This window comes from Neolamprologus multifasciatus, chromosome 14 (genome assembly GCF_963576455.1).
Source record: "Neolamprologus multifasciatus chromosome 14, fNeoMul1.2, whole genome shotgun sequence".
NCBI classification, from domain to species: domain Eukaryota; kingdom Metazoa; phylum Chordata; class Actinopteri; order Cichliformes; family Cichlidae; genus Neolamprologus; species Neolamprologus multifasciatus.
In genome coordinates this window covers 8,095,303-8,117,205 of record NC_140452.1, presented here as the reverse complement: position 1 = coordinate 8,117,205, position 21,903 = coordinate 8,095,303, and the positions used below count along the sequence as shown (strand labels likewise).

The following is a 21,903-nucleotide window of genomic DNA, read 5'->3' as shown; positions in this document are numbered from 1 at the left end:
AAACAATTTTCAATTTTTTTGTAGTTTATTGCACTTTTTTGCAATTTATGTAATTACTATGCACTTAATGCAGACATATTATTAAAATCTGGGCTATAATGGTTGTATTGATGTATAGCAACTTGAAATGCTCCCAAAAATGGCTCCACAGCATGTAAAAATATAATATAAGCTCTGGCGGACTTGGTTCTATGGAAGGTCTTAAAGGGTTAAACAGCTCGCTTTTTTTGGGTCCTCTACGTCACTCCATACAGTCTGCCTCTGCCAGACTATGACAGCTTCCCTCTTATCGATGCGTATACCCTCTCTCGCTTCAACTGATCTTTATTCCTTGTTTCTCCAGCGCATACCTACACCTCTGTAGGACTTCACAATCACATAATCTAATTCTCTACATTTAAAGCTACTTTTAAAATCCCTACTTCCACCTCTATACACCAACCTTTTCTTCTCTCTCACTGCCTCCAAGCACCCCCCACCCCACTCCTCCTCCTTTGGCTTTGTCCAACAGTAGCATAGAGTTTACACAAAACACCTTCACTGACACAACCCTCCACATTTATCTGAGCCTGGGACTGGCAGTAGAAGTGCACTGGCTTGTTGTTATCTATAACGGTTGTACGAAAACAGATGTTGAGATATTTCAGAGCTCAATGAAAAACACTAAGAAAAACCTGCTGTTAAATGTTACATTTCTTATAATTTACTGAACAATTAAAAAAGGCAGACTTGTTCAAATGATCTGTATTAAGTGTCTTTTATTGCACTTGTGGTTAATATAATTAACACGGCACTTTAACAGTTCATCACACGTGAGATCTGTCTTTGGATTGAATTACATTTTTGAAAATACTGTCAATAATTGTTAGTCCAAGAAGCCATGTTTTCTGAAGACTCAGCTAAGTAAACAAAGGCTATATTGGCACGTCCAGGTGATATAACATTGATAACTTATAGTATATACTAAGTGTAAGTTCTTCCAAATAACAATACAAATAAAAAATACCCAGTGTCTTATTAATGTTCGGCAAAAGACAGGTGAAAGTGATGTTACTGTGTCTCATTAGAACAGAACAAACAACTTTAAGGTGCTGGAATTATAAAAATAACGTCGGCATTGGTCGATCCTCTTCTTAATTCTCATAGCTGTGTAAGAATATGAGTCTAAAAATAAAACTCACCCTCCAGAGGTTTCTCTAAGTGTTCATACCACCTTTATGCTGGGTGGCCCACAGATTTCTGTAAAATTTCAGCCAAACTGATGACTCCAGCGTTTCACTCCGCTGCCTTTCATTTATTTTTAAACTTTGAAATGTAAAAGCAGTTTTACTTTATACTCGTCTGTAATCTCGTCACAGTTTGAGATACTTATTTGAAAGCGGTTTTTGCAGAGTTCAGCATTCTCAGCGGGAGTACGGCTTCCACCCATTCATTCGGGGTAGCCATCATGCGCTCCCACAGCGCCACCTCATAAGGACTCGAGTCCATCCAGTCCACCACTGCCCCGTAACTTCTGCCTACAGAGAGAGAGACAAAAAAAAAGCACCAAAAACATCATCGTTCCAGCATGAAACTGTTAAATTTCTTAGAATAATTATCTCTTATCTACATCATATAAAGCCTTTGTTTTCTTTCTACACACTTTGATCTAGAAACACTACTCGCATTATGTCATTCTGTTTTTGAAAATTACATTCTGCACACTTTTATGTTTCGCAGACTATAAAGGCTGTGCATGCAACCAGCCAACGAGAATGATCAAAGCATTGAAGATTAAAGACATTTCACATATATATATATACTAAAATGAGCAAGTCTTACTGCTTTCACTCATAATGTAAACATCAAAGCTCCAATAACTTCACAACAGAAGGCATGTTCAGTTTGTCGTTCAGTGCCACCTCAACTGGCAGCTGGAAACTTTGTCTATCCCATCTAACAGAGGTTGTCTTCATGATGTCTACACGACTGAAAGCACCGAGCTGATACCATGTGTCGCCAATCCAATATTTGCATTTGCAGTGCTTGAACAGGTGTACCTAATGAAGCGGCCGCTGAGCGCATCTCATCAGGTTGCGTATTTTAATAAGTACTTCTTCCATCAGTAGCCTACCTGTTCCAGTCCCCAGCCTCAGGCCCCCCAGCAGGTTGCTTGCGAGCCTGTCTCTGTCCCACACAGTGAGCTCCACGCATGCCTCTGTTAGATCAGCCTCTCTGATGCCATCATACACCATCGTGTGGTTAAACACCGGATCCACCGTCCTCCGCAGCACACGCGTCTTCTGGCGACTTTTCCTGCTCGTGTCTGGCAGGACGAAGCTTCAAATGAGCGGGCAGAAGAAAACATGTCGTGACTAATACAGAAGAACCCCTTAAATGGCTAACTTGAGATGAATCAGCTGTGCATACCACTTTACATATGGGTCGATGGTAGCCCTGATTAGAGGCAGGTTCTTGCATTCTTTCACCCAAATGTGAATCTCTCCAGTGCTGCAACTGTCTTTAGCTACACCTTTAAAGAAAATGACATTACATTTTTATGACTCTGGTATGAACCTAGTATTTCTACACAAGTATAAGACTGAACTTAAAAACTAAAACATACTGCAGTAAGGGAGGTTAATACATAACATTTTATTACTGGATTTAAATGATGCTTTTATTTCCTGCTTTTATTTAACTGGTAATCAGGTTGATTCTTGCACACACTTTGTACAGTGATAGTCAGCTATAGTGCTGTGAAAAAGTATTTACTGTTCACGATTTCTTTGGTTTGTTGCATATTTGTCATATTTGTTAAACGTTTCAGATCAAACACATTTTAAATATTAGACAAATATAACCCAAGGAAATACAAAATGCAGTTTTTACCCCTCTGCTGCAAAAGGCTGATGGGATATTGTCATCACCCTTCTGGGCGAGTTTACCAACCTACCTGGCAAAGTAATTACACCCCTAAATCTAATAACTAGTTCTGGCACCCGTGTCAGCAAGAACTGCAATCAAGCGTTTGTGATAACTGGTAATAAGCCTTTCATATCACTGTGGAGGAATTCAGGCTCATTCGTCTTTGCAGAATTGTTTTAAGCAAACCACAGTTGAGGGTTTTAAAGCATGAAAAGGCTTTTAAGGTCACACCAATCAGATTTAAGTCCAAACTTTGGCTAGGTCACTCAAAAACCATCATTTTGTTTTTCTTCAGAGCCATGCCGAGGTGTTTTGCATCACTGTCCTGCTACTCAAATCTGATGGAGCTTCAAAGCATCAATTGATGGTCAGATGTTCTTTTTCAGGAGTAGGGAGCAGAATTCACGATTCTTTCAATTATAGCAAGCTCTCCAGGTCCTGAAGCAGCAAAGCAGCTCCAGACCGTCACACTACAACCAGGCTGTATTTAGTGATTTAATTTTATTCAGCAGGTCTGGCAGTAATCAGTCCTGAGTGTGGCTGATCACAGAATCCCCCCCCAAAAAGTCCTAATCACAGTTAAATCATGAGTTAACATGGGAGGGACAAGCACTTTTATTAAACAGGGTCAGCTTGGTTTGCGTTGGTTTCTTCCCTTAATAAATGACGCCATCATTTAGACATTTAAATATGAAAAAATAAAATAAAATAATAATAATAATTTAAAAATAAGTACAACAAATAATTTTTTTTTAATGAGATGGATGGATTTAATGGATGATACTTTGAACCATCGGCCACAGGTTAGAATTTTAAATATAACCCTTGTAATACATAGACTATATGCGTTTATTTATTCTCTCTCAATTCTCTCCCAATTATATTATATCATCTGTTCCCCACGTGTGCTGGTCTTGTCTCCCGTTGATTGGTAGGAGGAGCTAAAATGTCTCTTTTGATGTCGAAGGTTGCTGACGCCTGACATATGCAGTATATTGGGACGCTATGGACAGGTGCTAATAAACACAATTGTGTTACCCTAAATTAAACATAACACAAAGTACAAGATGCAACAATCAGGTAGGAACAGGGAAGCTGAAATCTCTTAAACCTGCATTCTGTCAGAAGGCCACCAGATGGCGATAGCTGTGCCTGCAAACAAACTTCCTGGAAAAAGTTCCTTAAGAACTCCACCTTTATACTCATACATAGGGATGGGTATCGAAAACCGGTTCTTGTTGAGAACCGGTTCCCAGTGTTTCAATTCCTTGGAATTGTTTGCCATTTTTGCAAACGATTCCCTTATCGATTCCAGTCGCCCCGAATGACGTCACCACGTTGCGGAGCGTCATTTACCTGGCAGGAAACACGGCGTCTAAGCGGCTCAAACGCTCAAAAGTTTGGTTTTGCTTTACGAGAATGGATGACAACAGGGCACCTTGCAATACTTGCAAAGTAGATATTTCATTTAAGGGAGGAAACACTACAAATATACAAAAGCATTTGCTCACAAAACACACGATGACCTTAAATGAATGTCGTGTTTTTAATTCCGCTCCGGACTCGTGAATCTCAACCCAGCAGCAGCGGTAACGTTTGCACGTCCTCTCCTGTTAATGCGGCAGGTAAATAATCAACTAACAGTACATATTATGTTAGCGTGATCTGCCTTATTACAAAACCTGCCATTACTGTGCATTTAGATGACCATGATGAGAGAGACAGACAGAGTCTGGCTCAGATGCTGGCAGTTCTCACTGCAGTCTACCGTTAGCGTCTCCTTTCAGGCCAGGATAGACGAATGTCACCGAGCAGTGACTAAGTTTGTGGTCAAAGGTTTGCACCCATTTGCCACAGCAGATGATTTTCGGTAAGTGAATGTGTTTAATTGTAGGCAGGGACATTACTGGATATTCTTGTGTAATTGCTACAGAATAATTGATGTTATACTTTGTTATTGCTACAGAAGAATATTTATTTTATTATTTTACATTTACAATTTTTTTTTCCTGGGGACCCTGTGACACCCCATTGAAGAGCTGTAGGCTGGATCTCTTAAGATCTCACTGTTGTGTTTGTAAGGCCATGTTACTCCTAAATTTCTATCTTGTTCAAAGAGAAGATATAAAACAAAGTTCTAAGCTATTAGACCTTAGTGTTCTCCTTTTTTAAAAAGAATCGATAAGAGAATCGATAAAGAATCGAATCGTTAAACAGAATCGAAAATGGAATCGGAATCGTGAAAATCTTATCAATACCCATCCCTACTCATACATGATTAAAAGTTCAAAATAATTCTTATTTATCGTTCACATTACATGGTTTGTTTGTTTGTTTTTAAATGGGCAGGTGTCAACTTTCATCATTTTAAGAAAAAAACAGAAGCACTGTGAAAAATATCTCCATCCGGATTAAAAATGTCAAGCAAAAGATGGTGATGTAGAAATTTTGGCCAATCAGAAGCCAAGCGGAAGGCCTGAGTTTTACATTTGAATCAAGAGTGAGGTTCAACTTCACTCTAAACATCAGGGGAAACACTGACATCCATATTCTATTCATGCAACTGCAGATATTAAAATCTTGCTTTTGTCTGCCACTGCAGGAAATCGCCTCATATAAAAAAATGATGTGTTGTGCAGTCTGATGTCAGAAAAGGAAAAAGGCACATGCCTTTGACGTTACAGGACAAAATCTGTTTCCTTGCACAGAAGGAAATGCAGAGTATGAAAATCTTCAGCCAAAAAAAGTTTTTCAAAAGTCAAAATGCAAAGAAAAAGCCATGTATGTGAGGACAGGGCGCTACACAAGTCTTTTTTAACACGTCTCCCTTTAACCCGACTTTCTTCTGATGTCAGAATAACAAAAGCTTTGACAAACAGGTGAGAGAGGCTGCTGTGCTCACTTTAAACAATACTGCTAATCTAATATAAAAAACAGGAGGAATACTTGCAGACCTTCGCTGTGGATGATCTGTGGCAGGAAACGTATGGCTAGTTTCATCTCTCCTCGGTCATTTGACGGCGCTAGCGTGGGCGTCGTCTAAGACACGGGAGACATTACATAAACACCCGAAAACTTCATCATGTGACATCTGATATAACCAACTCAAACAAGACTCTGGAAAATAAATGAGCGGACGGACCACATTCTCCAGATCAACCGCCGTTATGCGATAAGAAAACAATGTCGCAGATAAAGAAGCCTTTGTGTGTGTTTATCTTTTTTTTTTTTCTTACCCTGGCTTTCAGGGCTAAGTAGTTCATCTGGGTGTGGTCAAAGTCCCACTTAGACAGCTCCACGTCTACCTCACCCAGGAAACTGTTCTTGCCAAACGTGTCATGATGCCAAACAGAAAGAATGAGTGTCTGGGTCCTGAGATACTCCATGCGAACTCGATACTGGGAGGATAGGAAAGAGCAGGGCGCTTTTATTTGCTGTCAGGCAAGATTTACAGTGTGGGAATATTTGTGTGTTAGTAAAATATCCACATAGTCTTACTCTGAGGATCTCGTTAAAAGTCGGGTTTAACGTCTTCTTTTTTACCGATGTTTTCCTCTTTCCGAGATTAGCTTTATCGGGCGCCAGGTAGCTCTTGACATACCTTAAAAAGAAAGAAAACAAATCTTACAGAATATATGGAGGAAGTAGTCACAGTTGGTGGCCAAAAATGGGGCTTTCTGCTTTATACACAGTGCTAAAATGAATAATAACTTATTCATTTTTGTGTGATATGGTGACAGAATATAGTAGAAATGAATAGATACAATAAGTTAATAAAAAAAACTTTCTTATACTTCAAGTTTCTAGTGAAAGCTGAGGAAACATCATGAACCACATGCACTGCTGTTCTGACCTTGCCACTTTGCTATATTGCAGGTAAATGCTAGTGCTATAGTGGCTACAGCCATCTCTTATATACAGTCAATACTCTGTATATGCCCCTCATTATTATTTTACAGTGACTTAAAAGAAACCTGGTGTCCTTTTTTGGGGGTGAAAACATGATGCAGGAATATCACATTTCCTTTCATTGGTTTATAATCTAGTATGAAAGTAGCACTCACGGATCTGAGCGGCCCCTTTTCGGGTCGACAGCAGCCAAGTCTCGGCACTCGGCCACAAAAATGTGAAACTCTCTGAGCCGCTGGACGTAGTTGATGGAGAACTGGATGCTTCCCTGGACCTCCACATTCGCAAAGTCGGCACTGTACATGGTCATCACACTTCCACTTAGCTGAAAGCATACGCAAACATGAAGATAAACATTGTTTATTATAAAACAAAGCAGAAGACAGTCTGATGCATGCATGTTTGAGCTTTTGGTTATTGAGTTTTATTGTGCAGCAGATACAGACGGAGAAGGAATGTGTGAGGTACAAACAGTGACCAGAGTTCTTGTTAGTGCACTTTTCTATACTTTGACCTGACCTGAAACCTTTGTTTGTAGCACTGAAAGTTGCTGTAAACTGCACTGAGGTGTGGAGAGGATTCAAATTTCTTTTAGAGCTATCAGTTTTCTCCTTTAAAATCATCTCTATGGATAAGCTTAAAAGAAGCCCTACTTGACAAACCTCATATCTCACTCAGTGTTTCAGTATTTGTTGCTCCAGGGCTCACTGGAGCTTCCTAAGGCCTGAGAAGTGGTAAAATCACAACAAATTTTCAATTTACACTTGATTAAAAGTGTTCACTAATTAAGATTTGGCCGAAGACCAACTTTGTTTAGCTAATGCACATCTGCTCACGTCTGGTTAGCCTCCCACTGTTCAGCTGAGTTGCAGTGCACAGATGCTTGGCAGCTTTGGGATCTTTCTGATTCTGGCTGTCATCCCGACATGGGTGCAGTGGTGGTCGAAACATTTATTTATGTCAGTATCAATACAACTGGAGATATTCTGCTTCACATAATATTCAAAGTATAAGAAAACTGATGATTAATGCTCATATTAAACACGGCCAAAGTTTACAAAAGAATGAGGTCAGTGTATCACTGTAGGCCACGACATGTTGGCGGCTGTGCCAGCAATAGCATGAATGCTAAGTGGAATGCAGCCTTCAGTACACCTGTATTTTTAATTTAAAGCTTTTGTTGTGAAAAAGGTTTCTCTAGTTCAGCTTAAAGCCAAGAAGCAGCGCAGTTAAAGTGAGAGATAAGTGAATGGGAAACATGTGCATGCAAAGCGACGCATTCTGCTGTGTATAAACATACAGAAGACACAGACGGCCTGCCAGAAGAGATGGTGAGGTCAGACATTGAGCTGCCCATTATTAGTCTTTCTCGGGGGTAACTGTCGTCGCAGGTGGAGTCAGTGGTTTCGCCAGGATCCTACAACACAGACAGCAAACAAAGCTCTGTGCTCGAAGATGCAGTGCAGGCTTTTTTCTACAGGACTAAAAGATGCAAGAAGTCATTTTACCTCCTTCTGTAAGAATGAAGGAACTGATTTGCTCATCTTCTTCAGGTGGTCTGGATCCGAAAATAAGGCCGAGGAGGGTGATGCGATAACAGAAGCTAGAGCGTGGTTAGTTGGGAAGCAGAAGATTAAAATACTGATTAAATTTCCGTTATGATCGCAAGAAAATGTATATCGTCCGGAGACCCAGCCTAATTATGCATGTCCTCTGTAGTAGACACAAAAATCTGAGAAAAAGTTAAACAGAGATACTTTTTTCCTTGGTTCTCAGAAGGATAAAAAAGATAAGTATTTGTCTTATCATATGTCTCGCAAAAAGTTCCTAATGTTGTAAATCTGCTCAACATTTGGCAATAAAATCCTTTCTGAAAGGAAAAAAGGCAGTTTCTACCATCGTTAATGCGCCTGAGGTCAGAAGTTGAGTCCTGTCTTCTTTCTTGTCCTTGGAGAAACAGAATTAAGAATCAGTCATCTCAAATTGTGTCTACATATGGAAGATTCGGGCTTTAGCATTGAGAACGTGCTCACGTGGTGATAATGATGCGGTGATATCCTCCATACTTTTAGCCAGATTTTTGGGCCGTGCTTCTGCTCGCCGCAGTGCTTTCCTTATAGGATTTTGGTCACCGTCGTCATTTTCACCTGCAATCAGCGGAAAACGCTCTGATTAACTGATTAATGGTCTTGAAAGCTGAGAAAGCACCATGAAGCAAATTAAGGGCACTGATTAATGCCTGTCGTCTGGATCCTGGATGCGTGGAGGAAACTTTTAGACTTGACAAAGGTATAAATAAGGTTTATCTATTCTTATTTGAATGATAAATAGTCTGAAATATTTTTAATAAACTGTTCTAGAAAAAAAAACAGAAGCATGTGAAAAATGGCAATCTACAGTGTTTTTCGGTTAACGGCATTGCAATGCAAAGAAAAGAGGCTAATCTGCTAATCTTTGACAGCTGATTACGAAACAGCTTTTGATCAGCTGATTATTGCAGCTCCATTTACTTTGAATCCACAAATGAAAATCTAAGTATTTGAAGTTTGAGGTTTACAATTATGTAATAATGAAAATAGAAAAGAAAAGAAATTAACCTTTAAACAATTCAAGGTTTGAGGTTTGAAGAATAGTATATAGCACTATAAAACTGTTGGTGAAATGTTGTTTTGTTTTCGCTTTTTAATTAAGTTACCCAGCCCACAAATTAAACACAGACAGCTGACTGCAGGTACACAGTCTGTTTACTGAGATTTGCTGTTGCCAACACAGATAACCCGACACGGACACAATGTCAAGGACACAGCTGGATCCAAGCCATGATGACAAACTGTATCGGAGTGTACACACAGGAGTACGACCTACACAAAACAGCTGTTGAAAAAAATTAGATTGATATTTGTGATGAATGTGGGGGGGGATGCTCGTTTATTTATTTTCTGGTTTATTTTATGCAAAATAATTAATTTCAATTTCTTTAAATGTTTCCAGCAACCCACTGGTACTATTTTTTTTGCTAAAGCATATAGTTAGGGCTGGACCAGGTGACCCTGAATCCTCCCTTAGTTATGCTGCAATAGATGTAGGCTGCCGGGGGATTCCCATGATGCATTGAGTTTTTCCTTTCCAGTCACCTTTCTCACTCACTATTTATTAACAGACCTCTCTGCATTGAATCATATCTGTTATTAATCTCTGTCTCTCTTCCACAGCATGTCTTTTATCCTGTCTTCCTTCTCTCACCCCAACCGGTCGCAGCAGATGGCCGCCCCTCCCTGAGCCTGGTTCTGGTTTCTTCCTGTTAAAAGGGAGTTTTTCCTTCCCACTGTCGCCAAAGTGCTTGCTCATAGGGGGTCATATGATTGTTGGGTTTTTCTCTGTATCTATGAAGCGCCTTGAGGCGACATTTGTTGTGATTTGGCGCTATATAAATAAAATTGAATTGAATTGAATTGAATAGAACTATTTGCAGATGTCACCCATAGGTTGCTACAGATCACCTGACGCGAGGATAATCCATCTTCAAACAATCCCGGGCCACCTTGGATTTACTGTAATTTACATGAGCACACCTGGTCTGCGATGCGTCTCTCTGAAGTAGGGACTGCTGGTTGTATTCTACTTATAGACAGTCTCTGTCTAGGCTATTCAAATGACCCATTTCAAAAGGTAACGATATCACAAGGTCAAAGCAGTTGCAGTGCACTGCTCAATAGGGGTGGGGGAAAAAATCGATACTGTGTAGTATCGTGATATTTTGTTTGCTAATAATGTATCGATACAGGGACAGCAGAAATCGATATTTTGTTACAAAAAAGGTTTTTGTGCTCTGACTTCAGAGCATGTTGATCCTTTTTCTGAGCAAGAATCCTGACATTCCTTCACTGTCCAAATGTGTTCAACTTTTTTTTTGGCAGCAATAAACATGACAGTTTACTTATTTTAATTTAAGACATGTTTTATTTTAATTAAGTTTAAAACTTTTTTATTTAATGTAAAATTATATTTTGTTTTCATTTACTTTCAAATTCTTCAGTTGCTGAAGGGGCTGCATAGTTTTCATAAACTGCATAGTTCAGAATAGCTATAATTGGTTTAGTTTGTCAACAATAAAACTGAAATGAGAGAAAGACTGAGTGTGAGACTTTGATATTAGATAAAATGAATATTGATAAAGTTTAGAATCTGAATATCGCAAAATATTTAAAAAAAATTGCAATAATATCGTATCGTGCGTTAAGTATTGTGATAATATCGTATCGTGCGTTAAGTATTGTGATAATATCGTATCGTGGGATGTATGGTGATTCCCACCTCTACTGCTCAACCGATATTTTCTCAAGCATAACTGTAGCTGAAGGAAAAAAACTTTATGACGACATGTGTAAAACCATTTTAGAGAGAAGTTCTTGCTTTGAGTTGCAGTAGAAAGTAAAACATCAGAGTGAAAACTGGTGCTTACGATTTGAACTGTTTCTCGAGTTGGACCAGGTTTCTGACGTGCTGCTCACAGAGGACTCCTGGCCAGTGTCTGAGCTGCTGTAGTTTGCCCACAGGGGGCGTTGACTCATCTTGTTGACCTTCCTGCTGTATCGCTCCTCAGAGCTAACCGGTGTGCTGGCCCTCACCGGCCCAGTCAGATCCAGTTCATACCCAGATTTGCCCTCTGACCCCTCGTCCTTCACGGCCGGAGCGAGAGAGGTGTGGACGCTGGTCTTATCCGTCATCCCCAGGTAGTGCCGGTAGTCTCTAGGAACAAAGGCGCGTGCTCGTGGAGTCAGAGCCTCCGTTTCCTCTGATCGTCTCGGCACTATAGCTTTCTCAGGGTTCTGTCTTTGCTTTCTGCTCTGAGAGTGAACAGGGCTGACATCCATTTTCAGTTTGCTTTGATCTTTTTCATCGGGAATGCTCAAAGCGAACATGCTGGTGGCACGGCGCATAGAATTACCCCGACTGCTCGAACAACCAAAGCTGTCTTTTCTGCTCTTAGGAATACGACTCTCTTTTCCTGAGCTGTTTTGTGGTTTTGAAGTTTTCTCCTCTCTGCTGGAATCTTTTGAGCTCTTTCTGGACAATCTTTGTTGGCCTGACTCAGTTGAGTTATAATTAGGTGGGTTGTTTTTGCCATCACCCAGTGCTCTGGACCCAGAGCCCGTCTGTCTGTCATGTGGCGACTTTGATCGATTCAGAGGAGGTGGAGATGACTTCATCACGGCTGGTCTTGTTTTCTCGACAGCAGAGGATAGTCTGTAAATCTCTGGATCAACGACCTTTACGTCCTGAGACGACAGCTGGGCACTTCCCTCTTTCCTTTTGGGGCTTTTGGGTTTGTCAAAGGAAAACGATCCCTTGGAGTCTGATGTGGCCTCATCCCAGAACTCGCGTAGAGTGTTAAACTGGGCCCGGCTTGTGCCGAGGCTCGGAGACAGCTTATCTATTCTCTGATTTAGTGGCATAATAGAAAAATTTTGATGATTTTTGTCATAGTTTTCATCATCACTGCCTGACTCATTGCCAATTGACCTCAGGTCATATTCTGATTTTGTGAATCTTTTATTCAGTTTCGCCTGATTTGCTCCACGAGCCACCTTACCATCTCCGAAAGCTCTAGGTTTGCCGGTATAAAACACGGGCTTGTTCCTCTCCTGCTCCCAGAAGGATTTGAGCTGCTTTATTCGCTCTGCAGTGCTTTCTTGGTTTTGCAACGCCTGCCTATTTAGATGAGGACTGTTAGTCCTGTCTTTATTGGATGAGTCCTCTTTTCTTTTTGGAGACATGCTCGAATGAATGCTTTTATCCTCACCTGAACCTCTTTGAATTTGTGCTTTTGTGGTGATCTGCACATCATTCCCAGGTTGCTTATAGTCCATGTACACATTGTTTCTGGTTAAACAGAGCTTCTCAGAATCCAGGCTGGCCCTTGTTAGAAGGTCTGTATCCAGCTGAGACACAGGGAGACTTTTTGAGAGCTCTTCTTGCAGCAGGACTTCTCTTGGTTCAGAAAAGCTGTCAGGTTTGATTAAAGAGAAGATCTCAGCATCTGAACCTCTTCTCTCACTGGACAGCAGCATCAAATAATCTGACTTGTATGTTGAATCATCATTACCCTCTTGGGGCAAATTAATCACCAGACTGTCTGCTTGCTGGTGGTTATTTAAATGAACACTCTCTCCTACATCTGTAGTGATTAGCAGCTGCTGTTCTCTTTCATCACTCGGATTTGAAGCGTATTTATCATAAATCTCATTCCCGCTGTATATTCCAGGAACCAACGCCATATCAGACCTTTTCTCTGTCGTCAGCTGAGCAGATGTTTGACCTTTGTCGCCAGATGAGACCGACTTCCCAATGAGTATTTTAGGGCCTGTATTGCTTTTCTCCCAGAACGACTTCAGATGAGATATTTTAGGTGGTTGGCTTTCATCGGCATCGTCTTTCACATCTTGTGAATGCATTCTCTCTCTGGTACCCGTCTTCACCTCCTCTTGTGATTCAATCACTTCCTTGCTGCCTCTTCTGTCAGCGGCTCGAAGCTCTTTGTCACTGTTGATCTGTCTTTGCAAATGATTCCTCTTTGTTTCAAGTGTTTCCTTTTTCCTGTCACTTATATCCACAGCATCTTTCGACAATAAACCCTCAGATCTTAATCTACTAACTTCCACATGTTTGTCGGGGCTCTTTGTAACCACTGGATCGTCTGAATTTAGCCAATCGCTGCTGTCCGTGCTGCGGCTGAACCACTCCAGCACCTTTGCAATGGATTCCTCATCCTCACCAGTGGGACTGGTGGCCTGAGTGGAAAGCTTAAACACATTTGCATGATTTGACCTCTGGGTTTGCTGATGAGACTTATCAACGAAGTTGAGATCATAGGATACGGGGAGATCCGGATCTAAAAAGCAACGTGGGGAAATAGAATTAGATACTTGGCTCTACTTCAATAAGCGGCGGGATTACAACATCAATTTAATGAATAAATAAAACAGTATTAGTGTGCAAGGTGTGACCAAAGAGGGCTACAACCCACTGAGGAAAAAGTGTTTTCTTCAATTTCAGCTTTCTGCCCTTCAAGGTCTTCTCCTTGTTCACCTCTGGACTTATTCCAGTTTTTATGTTTTTAAAGTCACTCTACAGAAGTCAAGTTCTAATCACTTGTCACTGTGATGCTGGATCTCCTGAAGTTTTGACACATTAAGTTAAGTTTAAAGGCCCCCAAAGGTTCTGACTTTTAAATTTCTCATCTTTAAGTTGGTGGGAGCCGAATTTGTCTTTCTTTTATGTGTTATAAGACGGTGCAATGTTCTCCTTGGCTGCCCTGGTACATTACAGGAGAGTTCAACATTGACTCACTAAATTCACAGCACACAGTAGAAAAAATGTGAAAAACAAAGCAAAACACTGACTCTCTCTCAGATAAGCTCCTAATTTGATGTGTCGCCTTCAAATTTAGACTCGCCTTCACCGGTGATGATCCCCGGCATGAATGTCGGGTCACCTTAAACCTGGATTTGAGGTTAAATTTCTGGTGAAATCACAGATGTGTGAGTGCATGAGGAGTGCTTGTAGGAGTGCTGGAAGCTTGCAGAGGCAGAAAATAAGATGACCCTGAAGGGGAAATGGACCTCATATAGCAGTATAACTTTGTGGTGTTGCTATATTGATGGCAGTGTGGTTTCATATTTAGTCTAAAGTAAAACATTTTAACAACATTTTAAGAGGGTGATAAAACTTGCTTGATTTTTCATTCAGGCGATCGCCCCTTTTAATTGTGTCTTATATTTGTTTTATTGCCCAATACATTCAGATAATCTTATTTTCCTAATTATGGTTTAGAGCTCATTCTTGAATCTTAGTACTTTAATATTCAAATGGTGAATATTGTGCTTATTATACTTGCTACAAATCAGTATGTTAGATAGTCGTCCACGGTGGAGTTAAATTGGATTTGCTGGAATTACGATATATTATCTTCTGTTAAATATCTGGACATTGTCTGAAGTGGGGGAAAAAAAAGATTAATCGTCTGTCTGTAGCAGACAAACAGAGGAAAATGCCAGAATCGAAGATACACTCGGGGTCACAAGATAAATAAAAGATGAAGAATAAAAAAATTAAAAAATTCCCCCCCCCAAAAAATGTCAATTTTTCAGACTTTTCTCCGATTTTATTCATTTTTTTAAACTTTCACCTCTTTTTATCTCCTCCACTCCCTGAAAGAGGAATACATGCCTGAAAGCTCTGCCCTGTCTTACCTTGTTACTGAACTTACCCACAATGCTTTGGGGCAAACTCCGCTCCTCCTGCCGCATCGCTGGCCCCACACGGCTGTTTTCTTTGTCCTGAATGTTGGTGGAAGGCAGCGTGACAAAACTCAAAGGTGGAAGCTCTCTTTGAGGTTGGTCATCTCGTTCTTCACTCCTCTGCGATGGTCCCGTCTCAGTGGACGCATCACTTCTTGTGTATCTGGACACTCTGAAAATATACAGGTTGTGAGTTACAGTGGAAGGATGCCAACGTTTAATTACAGGTTCCCAGTATAAGTTTCCCACTGACCTGTCTCTTGTTATAGAAGCTGGGTTTCTCTGTCTTTCCAGACTTGAATTGGAGGAAACCTGAGAGTTGTCACACAGTGACTGCAAGGAGTTTTCATCTGCAGATGTGGATGACCGAGCTACCTGATTAGACACTGCACTTCTTTGAGGCATTTCATCTTGGCTCTTCAGGCCAGACTGATTAGAGCTCCCGCTGGATCCCCGCTGCAGCCTCCGTCGTGGTGTGGGAACAATCCCCGCTGACCCCGGCTGAGCATCCAACCCCAGGCCGTTGCTTTCAGACGGACTGAGAGGACGTCTGGAGAGAAAGGTCCTCTTCTTTGGCACTGGCCTGAAACCTACAGAGGAGCCCTCTGATGTCTGATTGGCCTCACCTGCTGGGTGATTCTTCAGTGGAGAGACGGGGTCTGAGGACAGAAAAGATAAGAGGCTCACTGCGGGATACCCTCAGATAGCCCCGCAAACATCTGTATGTTCAAATTTCATTTCAGACCTGTCTCCTGTGACTCCTGGTCTCGACTGGCTGACAGGTAATGATTATTTTCAGGAGGCTCAACAACAACAAGGGAAGCACGGTTAAAAGGATTATGCCTCGGCTTGAAGACAGAAAAGAATGAAATGCGCTGTTAACTCTGCAACAGGAAAAAAGAAAAGGAAAAAAGAAAGTCCAGCCTGTTTTTCAACACGTACCATTCTCGGGGAGCGAATCCCTGAACTTTGATTCTCTTTTTCTGCATCACTGGGAAAAAAGAATAAAAAATAATGGGTGTATTTTTAATCTAATATGTAAACAACACCGTGCATGACTGGGACTCGCGACAGTAATGACATTAAAGAAGCAAAAGACGTCTGCCCATCCAAACCACCCAAACATCAAAGAAGCAAACATATGAGACAACACTTGCGACATGTCTATGTTGTGGCTGAATTAAATTAATCTAATTCAATTCATTTAACTGCATTTAAATCTCATGTGATGTAATGAAGCAATGGGAAATAAATGCACTGCAAACCAACACTGTCAGAGTGCAAATACCTGAGAGGGGCTAAGTCAAATATTGACTGCACTATAATAGAAGTGTGCTGAATGTGTGGCACAAAGTGACTTCACTACACAGTCAACGGTGTGACTAATCCAGTCTTATATTAACAAAAGGTCTTACAATAAAAAACAATCTTCTCATTCAAATTAGAACCACAGGATAGGACGATCCTGACATTATTTTTGTTTTTGCATAACTTAATTTCAAACATAACAACATCTCGTAATGTCCCAATCGGAGTAATTGCTCTGAGAGTTTTATCGAGTTAAACACTTTGCCGAGAAGGTACAGTAGCTTGCTGCCAGGCTATAAAACAGATGTATTCCTTGTCAGCACCACCTATGTTTACACAGGCTGAGTCACAAGACTCCGAGTACATATTCACGCTGACAGGCTGACGAGAGAGACAAACAGAGCTGGTTCAGCCTGGTGTCTGGTAGCGTTACATGTGAACGCATCCTTCGCGGTCCGTTTCTCGAGTCACAGTGAAGCTGGTACTGGTATCAGATCGATATTAGTTTAATATAATTTTTTTATATACAGTTTGTTTTGGATATCATTGACTAGACCTCAAACATGAGAAATTTTATTTTATTTATAGCCTACAGCACATTTAAACAACAGAACTTGACCCAAAGTGCTTTAGAGGGCGGCACATGGCCCTGTATTTTCTTCTGCTGCATCGGATCAATAACAACATTTGCAGTATTGCACAGCACTATAGGAAACAACTGCTTACCTAATCTGCTGTGGCTGCTCTGCTTCCAGCTGTCTGGCAGGTTTCAGTGGAGGAACAATGTCTGAAGCTCGACTGCTCGCGACCTTGGGTCTGTCAAGTCTAAGAGAACCATCTGCAGGAGAGAGCGGTTTGGAAAAGTCTGTGAATAACAACACTGCCGAGGTTAATGAAGCAGAATAACTCTGATTTTCACCACACGTTGAGAGGGAATTCTTTCCTGGCCTCATTTCTGACCTCAGCACTCTGTATGTATTTACCCCCGAAAGGCTAAAACATTTAAATCCAGCAGATCAGTAAAATCTGTACTTGCCTCTGTTGTGATAACAGGGTGCTGTGGTCAAAAAGAGGAAAATATTTTTTCCCCCTGAGCACGAAATGTGCATTTAAAACTCTTAGCGAACAGCGCAGAATGAGCAGACCTAAACTAGCCGCTTTTCCTTGTTTCATGGAAGCCAGAATGATTTCCGAGCCGTGGATCTTGTCCCTGTGTCTGCGTGACTTGGCCTCGTAAAACCACTCTCCTGTCAGGTACTTCAGTTTAGCGTCGGACTGGGAGGCATTGTTTACTATGTTCTCCAATTTCCTGTTAGGATATAATAAAAAGAATAAAGAATAAAATAGACATACACAAAAGAGAAATGAAGTGAAAACGCTCAAGTGGAGAGTTGTTTTCTGTATAATTTCTAGTTCTTTTATGCAGTGTGTTAATCCTAGCTGAGTGGCACGTCTCGCTGAATGGCTACAGACACAAAAAAGAGCAAAAGCGAGACAATGCTCGCTTTCGGTTGCACTGAATGAAGAATCTGACACCATTTTAATTCACTTTGAGCAGGACTAATCTGCAAATATGGGGTGAAATACAAAGCCAAGAGCGCAGAAAGGACAGACAAACCCCCAAAAATCCTTTAAAGGTGTTCACAATGCAATCAACACAACACAAATTCTCTTTTGTGTTTTTAATCGTGTGAAGCATTTTTCAGATTTCAGCTTAAGCTAATGAAAAGCTTCTGATTTTACTGTGCAGGAATTCGGAAAACATTTCCATCAACTTTAAATTGAATCAAAGAGGGAACAAAAAAATTCCTCCGCCTTGAGCTGACTGCTCCAACTCATCTTTCCTCCTTCACAGAGGAACTCGGTGGTCATGTGAAAAAAGGGTAGCACATTATTACAGACTGTTGGCTTAATCCTTTTACACTAGACTGGCCGAGACACAGTGAGCATTCAGCCCCCCGCTGATGGAAAAAGTCAGGCCGGCCAATTGCATTAAGGCCACAATAAAAAGCACGCTGTTTGATGGCATTCTCGATTTTTGAAAATGAAATCAAAACATGGTACACAGCGTCGGGGATTTTTGATAGTTTGCACACATGGTTGCAATTTGAAAGAGGGAGAGGTCAGAGAAGATGTGAGCTTCTTGTTTGTCTTCACACACCCTGAATATGCACAGTGAGGAAGTTCTGACCCCGCCCGAAGGTGCTAAGACGACAGGGAAACACCAGATGTCAATTGTTTTAAAAGTCCTAAAAAGATATGACCAAATTAAACTTCTTTTCCCCATCACGTTCGACACTCTTGATGCATCTCCCATCACTGAGGCCTTTAAGGGTTTCTATTCCTGTCCATCAGACCAGCATGATCCTCTCCCACGTGTGGACTTGGCTGTAATCTAATTGCTCATCTCACATTGAGGTTTCTCAGCTACGGAGGCAGCGTCTGTGTCCAGCCAAGCTGTTACTGTGTTATTGGATTATGAGCAGACAAATATTATTTTGACGATCCGACAAAGGCCTCTTCTCACAGAACGGGTGACAGAGGGACTTGGGAGTTCTTATTAAATCAATAAAATGACATTAGCTCAACAACATGACATTAACTTAAGAGTCAGCCCAAAATGTCTCAGTGCACGTCAAGAACAAAGCCAAGCAGCGACACGCGAGTAAACAGTGGCTTAAAGGACGTCCAAAAATATGACTTCATATCGTCATACGTGACTGAGACTCAAATTTCAACCTGACTCTCTCCTCCTCTGCCTTCTTCAGTTCAGCATCCCTCTTCAGCACCGTCATGATCATCGCCTGCTCCTCCTCCGTCAGGTGGCTCAGGTCTATCATGGTTCCTTCTCCTGCTTTTCTCAGCGGACAGGCGTGGAAATGGTTGCTGGTTCTGTCAAAGTACACAGCAGTTAATTCAGATCCTGTAAAGTTCTCAAAGTTTAGAGCTGTACCCTTAACTCTTTACCCCTTGAAAGACTACCAGCAGTAACCCCTAGAAGCTCTTCTCTGATCTAAGTGGTTTCTTTAATATTTCAGGTCTGCTTATAGAACAAAATGACTGGGTTTGCATTAGAAGTTAATGAGGGTGGTCACTGTCTATGCAGCTACCCCTCTATACAGCAGGCTTCTCATTAAGAGTGACGTGGAGCCCAGTTTTTCCAATTTAAACCAGAAGCAGGTCCAGTATTTAAAGCAATGAAAATAATTCCATTAGAGGAGTTATTGTTAAAGCTGTAGCTCCTATATTTTCTCCTTTACCCAAGTATATAGCTGCCTTAAGCTGCTTTAAATTTCTAGTGCACTGCGTATGGTTCTATCATGTGACTGATGGAGGTTTAACAAGGTTTACACAGAAAGTTAAACCTACAAAACCATCAATATTAAAGATCAAATCAGGGGTTCCTGTTATTTTTTGGCTTGTATGTAGTTTCATAGTCACATCTTATAGAAGTTCACACAGTGAACTTCTGGATATTGAATATAGGAACTTTTTTGAAGAAGGAGGTCAGGTTGGAAAGTAAGCAGCTCCTTAACCACGGGAAAAGCTGCTTACACACTGATGCTATTGATATAAGCAAGTCATATATATTAATAAATGAGCCACAGGCACATATTTACTGTTACTCTAATAAGTACTCAAATTATGTTTAGAGTAATAAGGGTGCCTGAGGAAAAATATTCTATCAGTGGTGCTAAACTTTAGCTGGTGTGCTCTTTTTTATATAAAAAAGTTTATCAAGCGAAAGAGATGCTGATACGTTAACACTAAACTTTGATATCTGGACAGTAACGCGAGGAATCGTCTGGTCTTTGTGCAGCTGATGATTCCTTCAGAGATAAAAGAGAACCAGCAACAGGGCGGGCGCAAAAGTTTTCTTTGGCTGAGCAAACTTAAGCACATGAACGTTTCATAGAGTAAAAATTGGTTTTAAATGAAGCACGCCTGAGAAGTCTCACGTTAAACTATTAACGTGAGTGGCAGAGGTTTACCTTAAATCTCCAGAGAGTGTCACTTCCTTTCTTTCCACTTCAAACTCAACAAGTGGAAAACATCGTTTGTTTGTTTTTATATTTGCCTACCTTACAGGACACCTGAGGACTTCTCACAGCCCGCTTCTGTCTTTCCCATCTTCATGTTTTACAAAAAAAAAAGAATCACACGGGAAATAAAGTTTTTACCTCCTCCACAGGTCTCCTGCTGCTGGATGCGCCGGATCTCCGGACATGCGCGTGGGAGGGGGCGGACTCAGAGCGCGTGCATGGGGAGGATCTGATGAGCATGAGCTGCAGTTTTTAATTTGACTTTCAGTAACTATATAAATATTTATTTTTATTTAGTGAATGTCTGGGTGTTTCATGTCAAGTTCAAGCTTTAATTTTAACTGATCTAACACTTAAATATAAATGAATTATGCAGTCGGTGGTGTAATGCCAGGTAGTGTCCAGCAGGTGTCTCCAGTTTACACACGTTGACATCATCGGTCTGTTTGACAAAAGGGTGTGAGCATCCTCACGGGCAGGCGAGGCTCTAGGACAGCCCAAACCTCAAATACAAGCTTACAGCAAGGCACTGTTTTCCCTTCTGCCTGCACTCTGAATGCTGTGAAATTATTTGGAGTAAGCAGACCATAAATATTCCCACGGTGACCCTGATGTGGCTTCAGGGCACAGCCACAGTTTCAACACCTGAGTCCCTCCTGGTTTCATGTTTTCAGCTTAAGAAGAGCACAAATAAAAACGGTTGGAAAGTGAACTGTGACATAAGCTGCACAAAAATCCTGTTATAGGTTTTATATTTGAATAGCTCATGAATTATGCTGATTTTATTTAGGACTAATACATTTTAGACTCTGACTTCTCTAGTCAGCAAATTAAACCTTAGTCTACGGAATAATTTTCCCTTCATCATTTAACCGTCTTGTGACCCCTACAGCAAAAAAACTGTCCTGAACCAAAGACCTTAAAAATCGTTGACAACTGGTTAGCAACCATGTGACTATGTTGTCTACTAAAGCAGGATGTCATCTGCTGGATAAGATCCTTCAGGTGAGTCTCTGATCTTAAAGATAAAGTAGACAGAAACCCATAAAGGAAACACTCTCCCCTCTGTTTTAAGTGCCTTCCATCAGAGCAGCTGAGGGTGTATACATGTGGTCTAAAAATCAGCCTCACGTAGGATCACTACTCAGCTTTCCTGTTTGATGGCCTTGTGTTTAACTCATCAAGCCCTCTCCCTCATCCCAAGCAGCAATTTACTGAATGGCCATTTGTTGACTGGCTTCAGAAGCAAGTTGATGTCCACAGACTTCTAATGAGCGTGTTTACAGCCTGGAATAAAAAACCCATTATAGTCTCCACGTTAAATTCTCTTCTTCACAAAAACTTTAGAAGTGTGGATCTTTTTATGAACCTACTAAAATAGACTTTAGGAATTAATGATAACTACTAGGGACATGAGCGTTCACAGGACGGATGTG

General features: G+C 41.0%; 1 protein-coding gene across 1 annotated transcript; it reads right to left on the bottom strand.

Moving 5' to 3' along the window:
* Positions 1–741: 741 nt before the first annotated feature.
* sytl2b (synaptotagmin-like 2b) lies at positions 742–20,701 on the bottom strand. The gene is made up of 20 exons (XM_085184623.1): positions 20,606–20,701; positions 19,164–19,316; positions 17,570–17,733; positions 17,151–17,262; positions 16,059–16,107; positions 15,862–15,964; positions 15,370–15,775; positions 15,086–15,288; positions 11,279–13,708; positions 8,850–8,963; positions 8,713–8,763; positions 8,325–8,419; positions 8,117–8,233; positions 6,972–7,141; positions 6,406–6,508; positions 6,144–6,305; positions 5,862–5,946; positions 2,410–2,512; positions 2,114–2,319; positions 742–1,517 (listed from the first exon to the last, which is right to left on the bottom strand). The coding sequence occupies exons 1-20, from the start codon at positions 20,650–20,652 to the stop codon at positions 1,369–1,371; spliced, it is 5,022 nt and encodes a 1,673-aa protein (XP_085040749.1). The 5' UTR covers positions 20,653–20,701; the 3' UTR covers positions 742–1,368.
* Between the last annotated feature and the right edge of the window lie 1,202 nt (positions 20,702–21,903).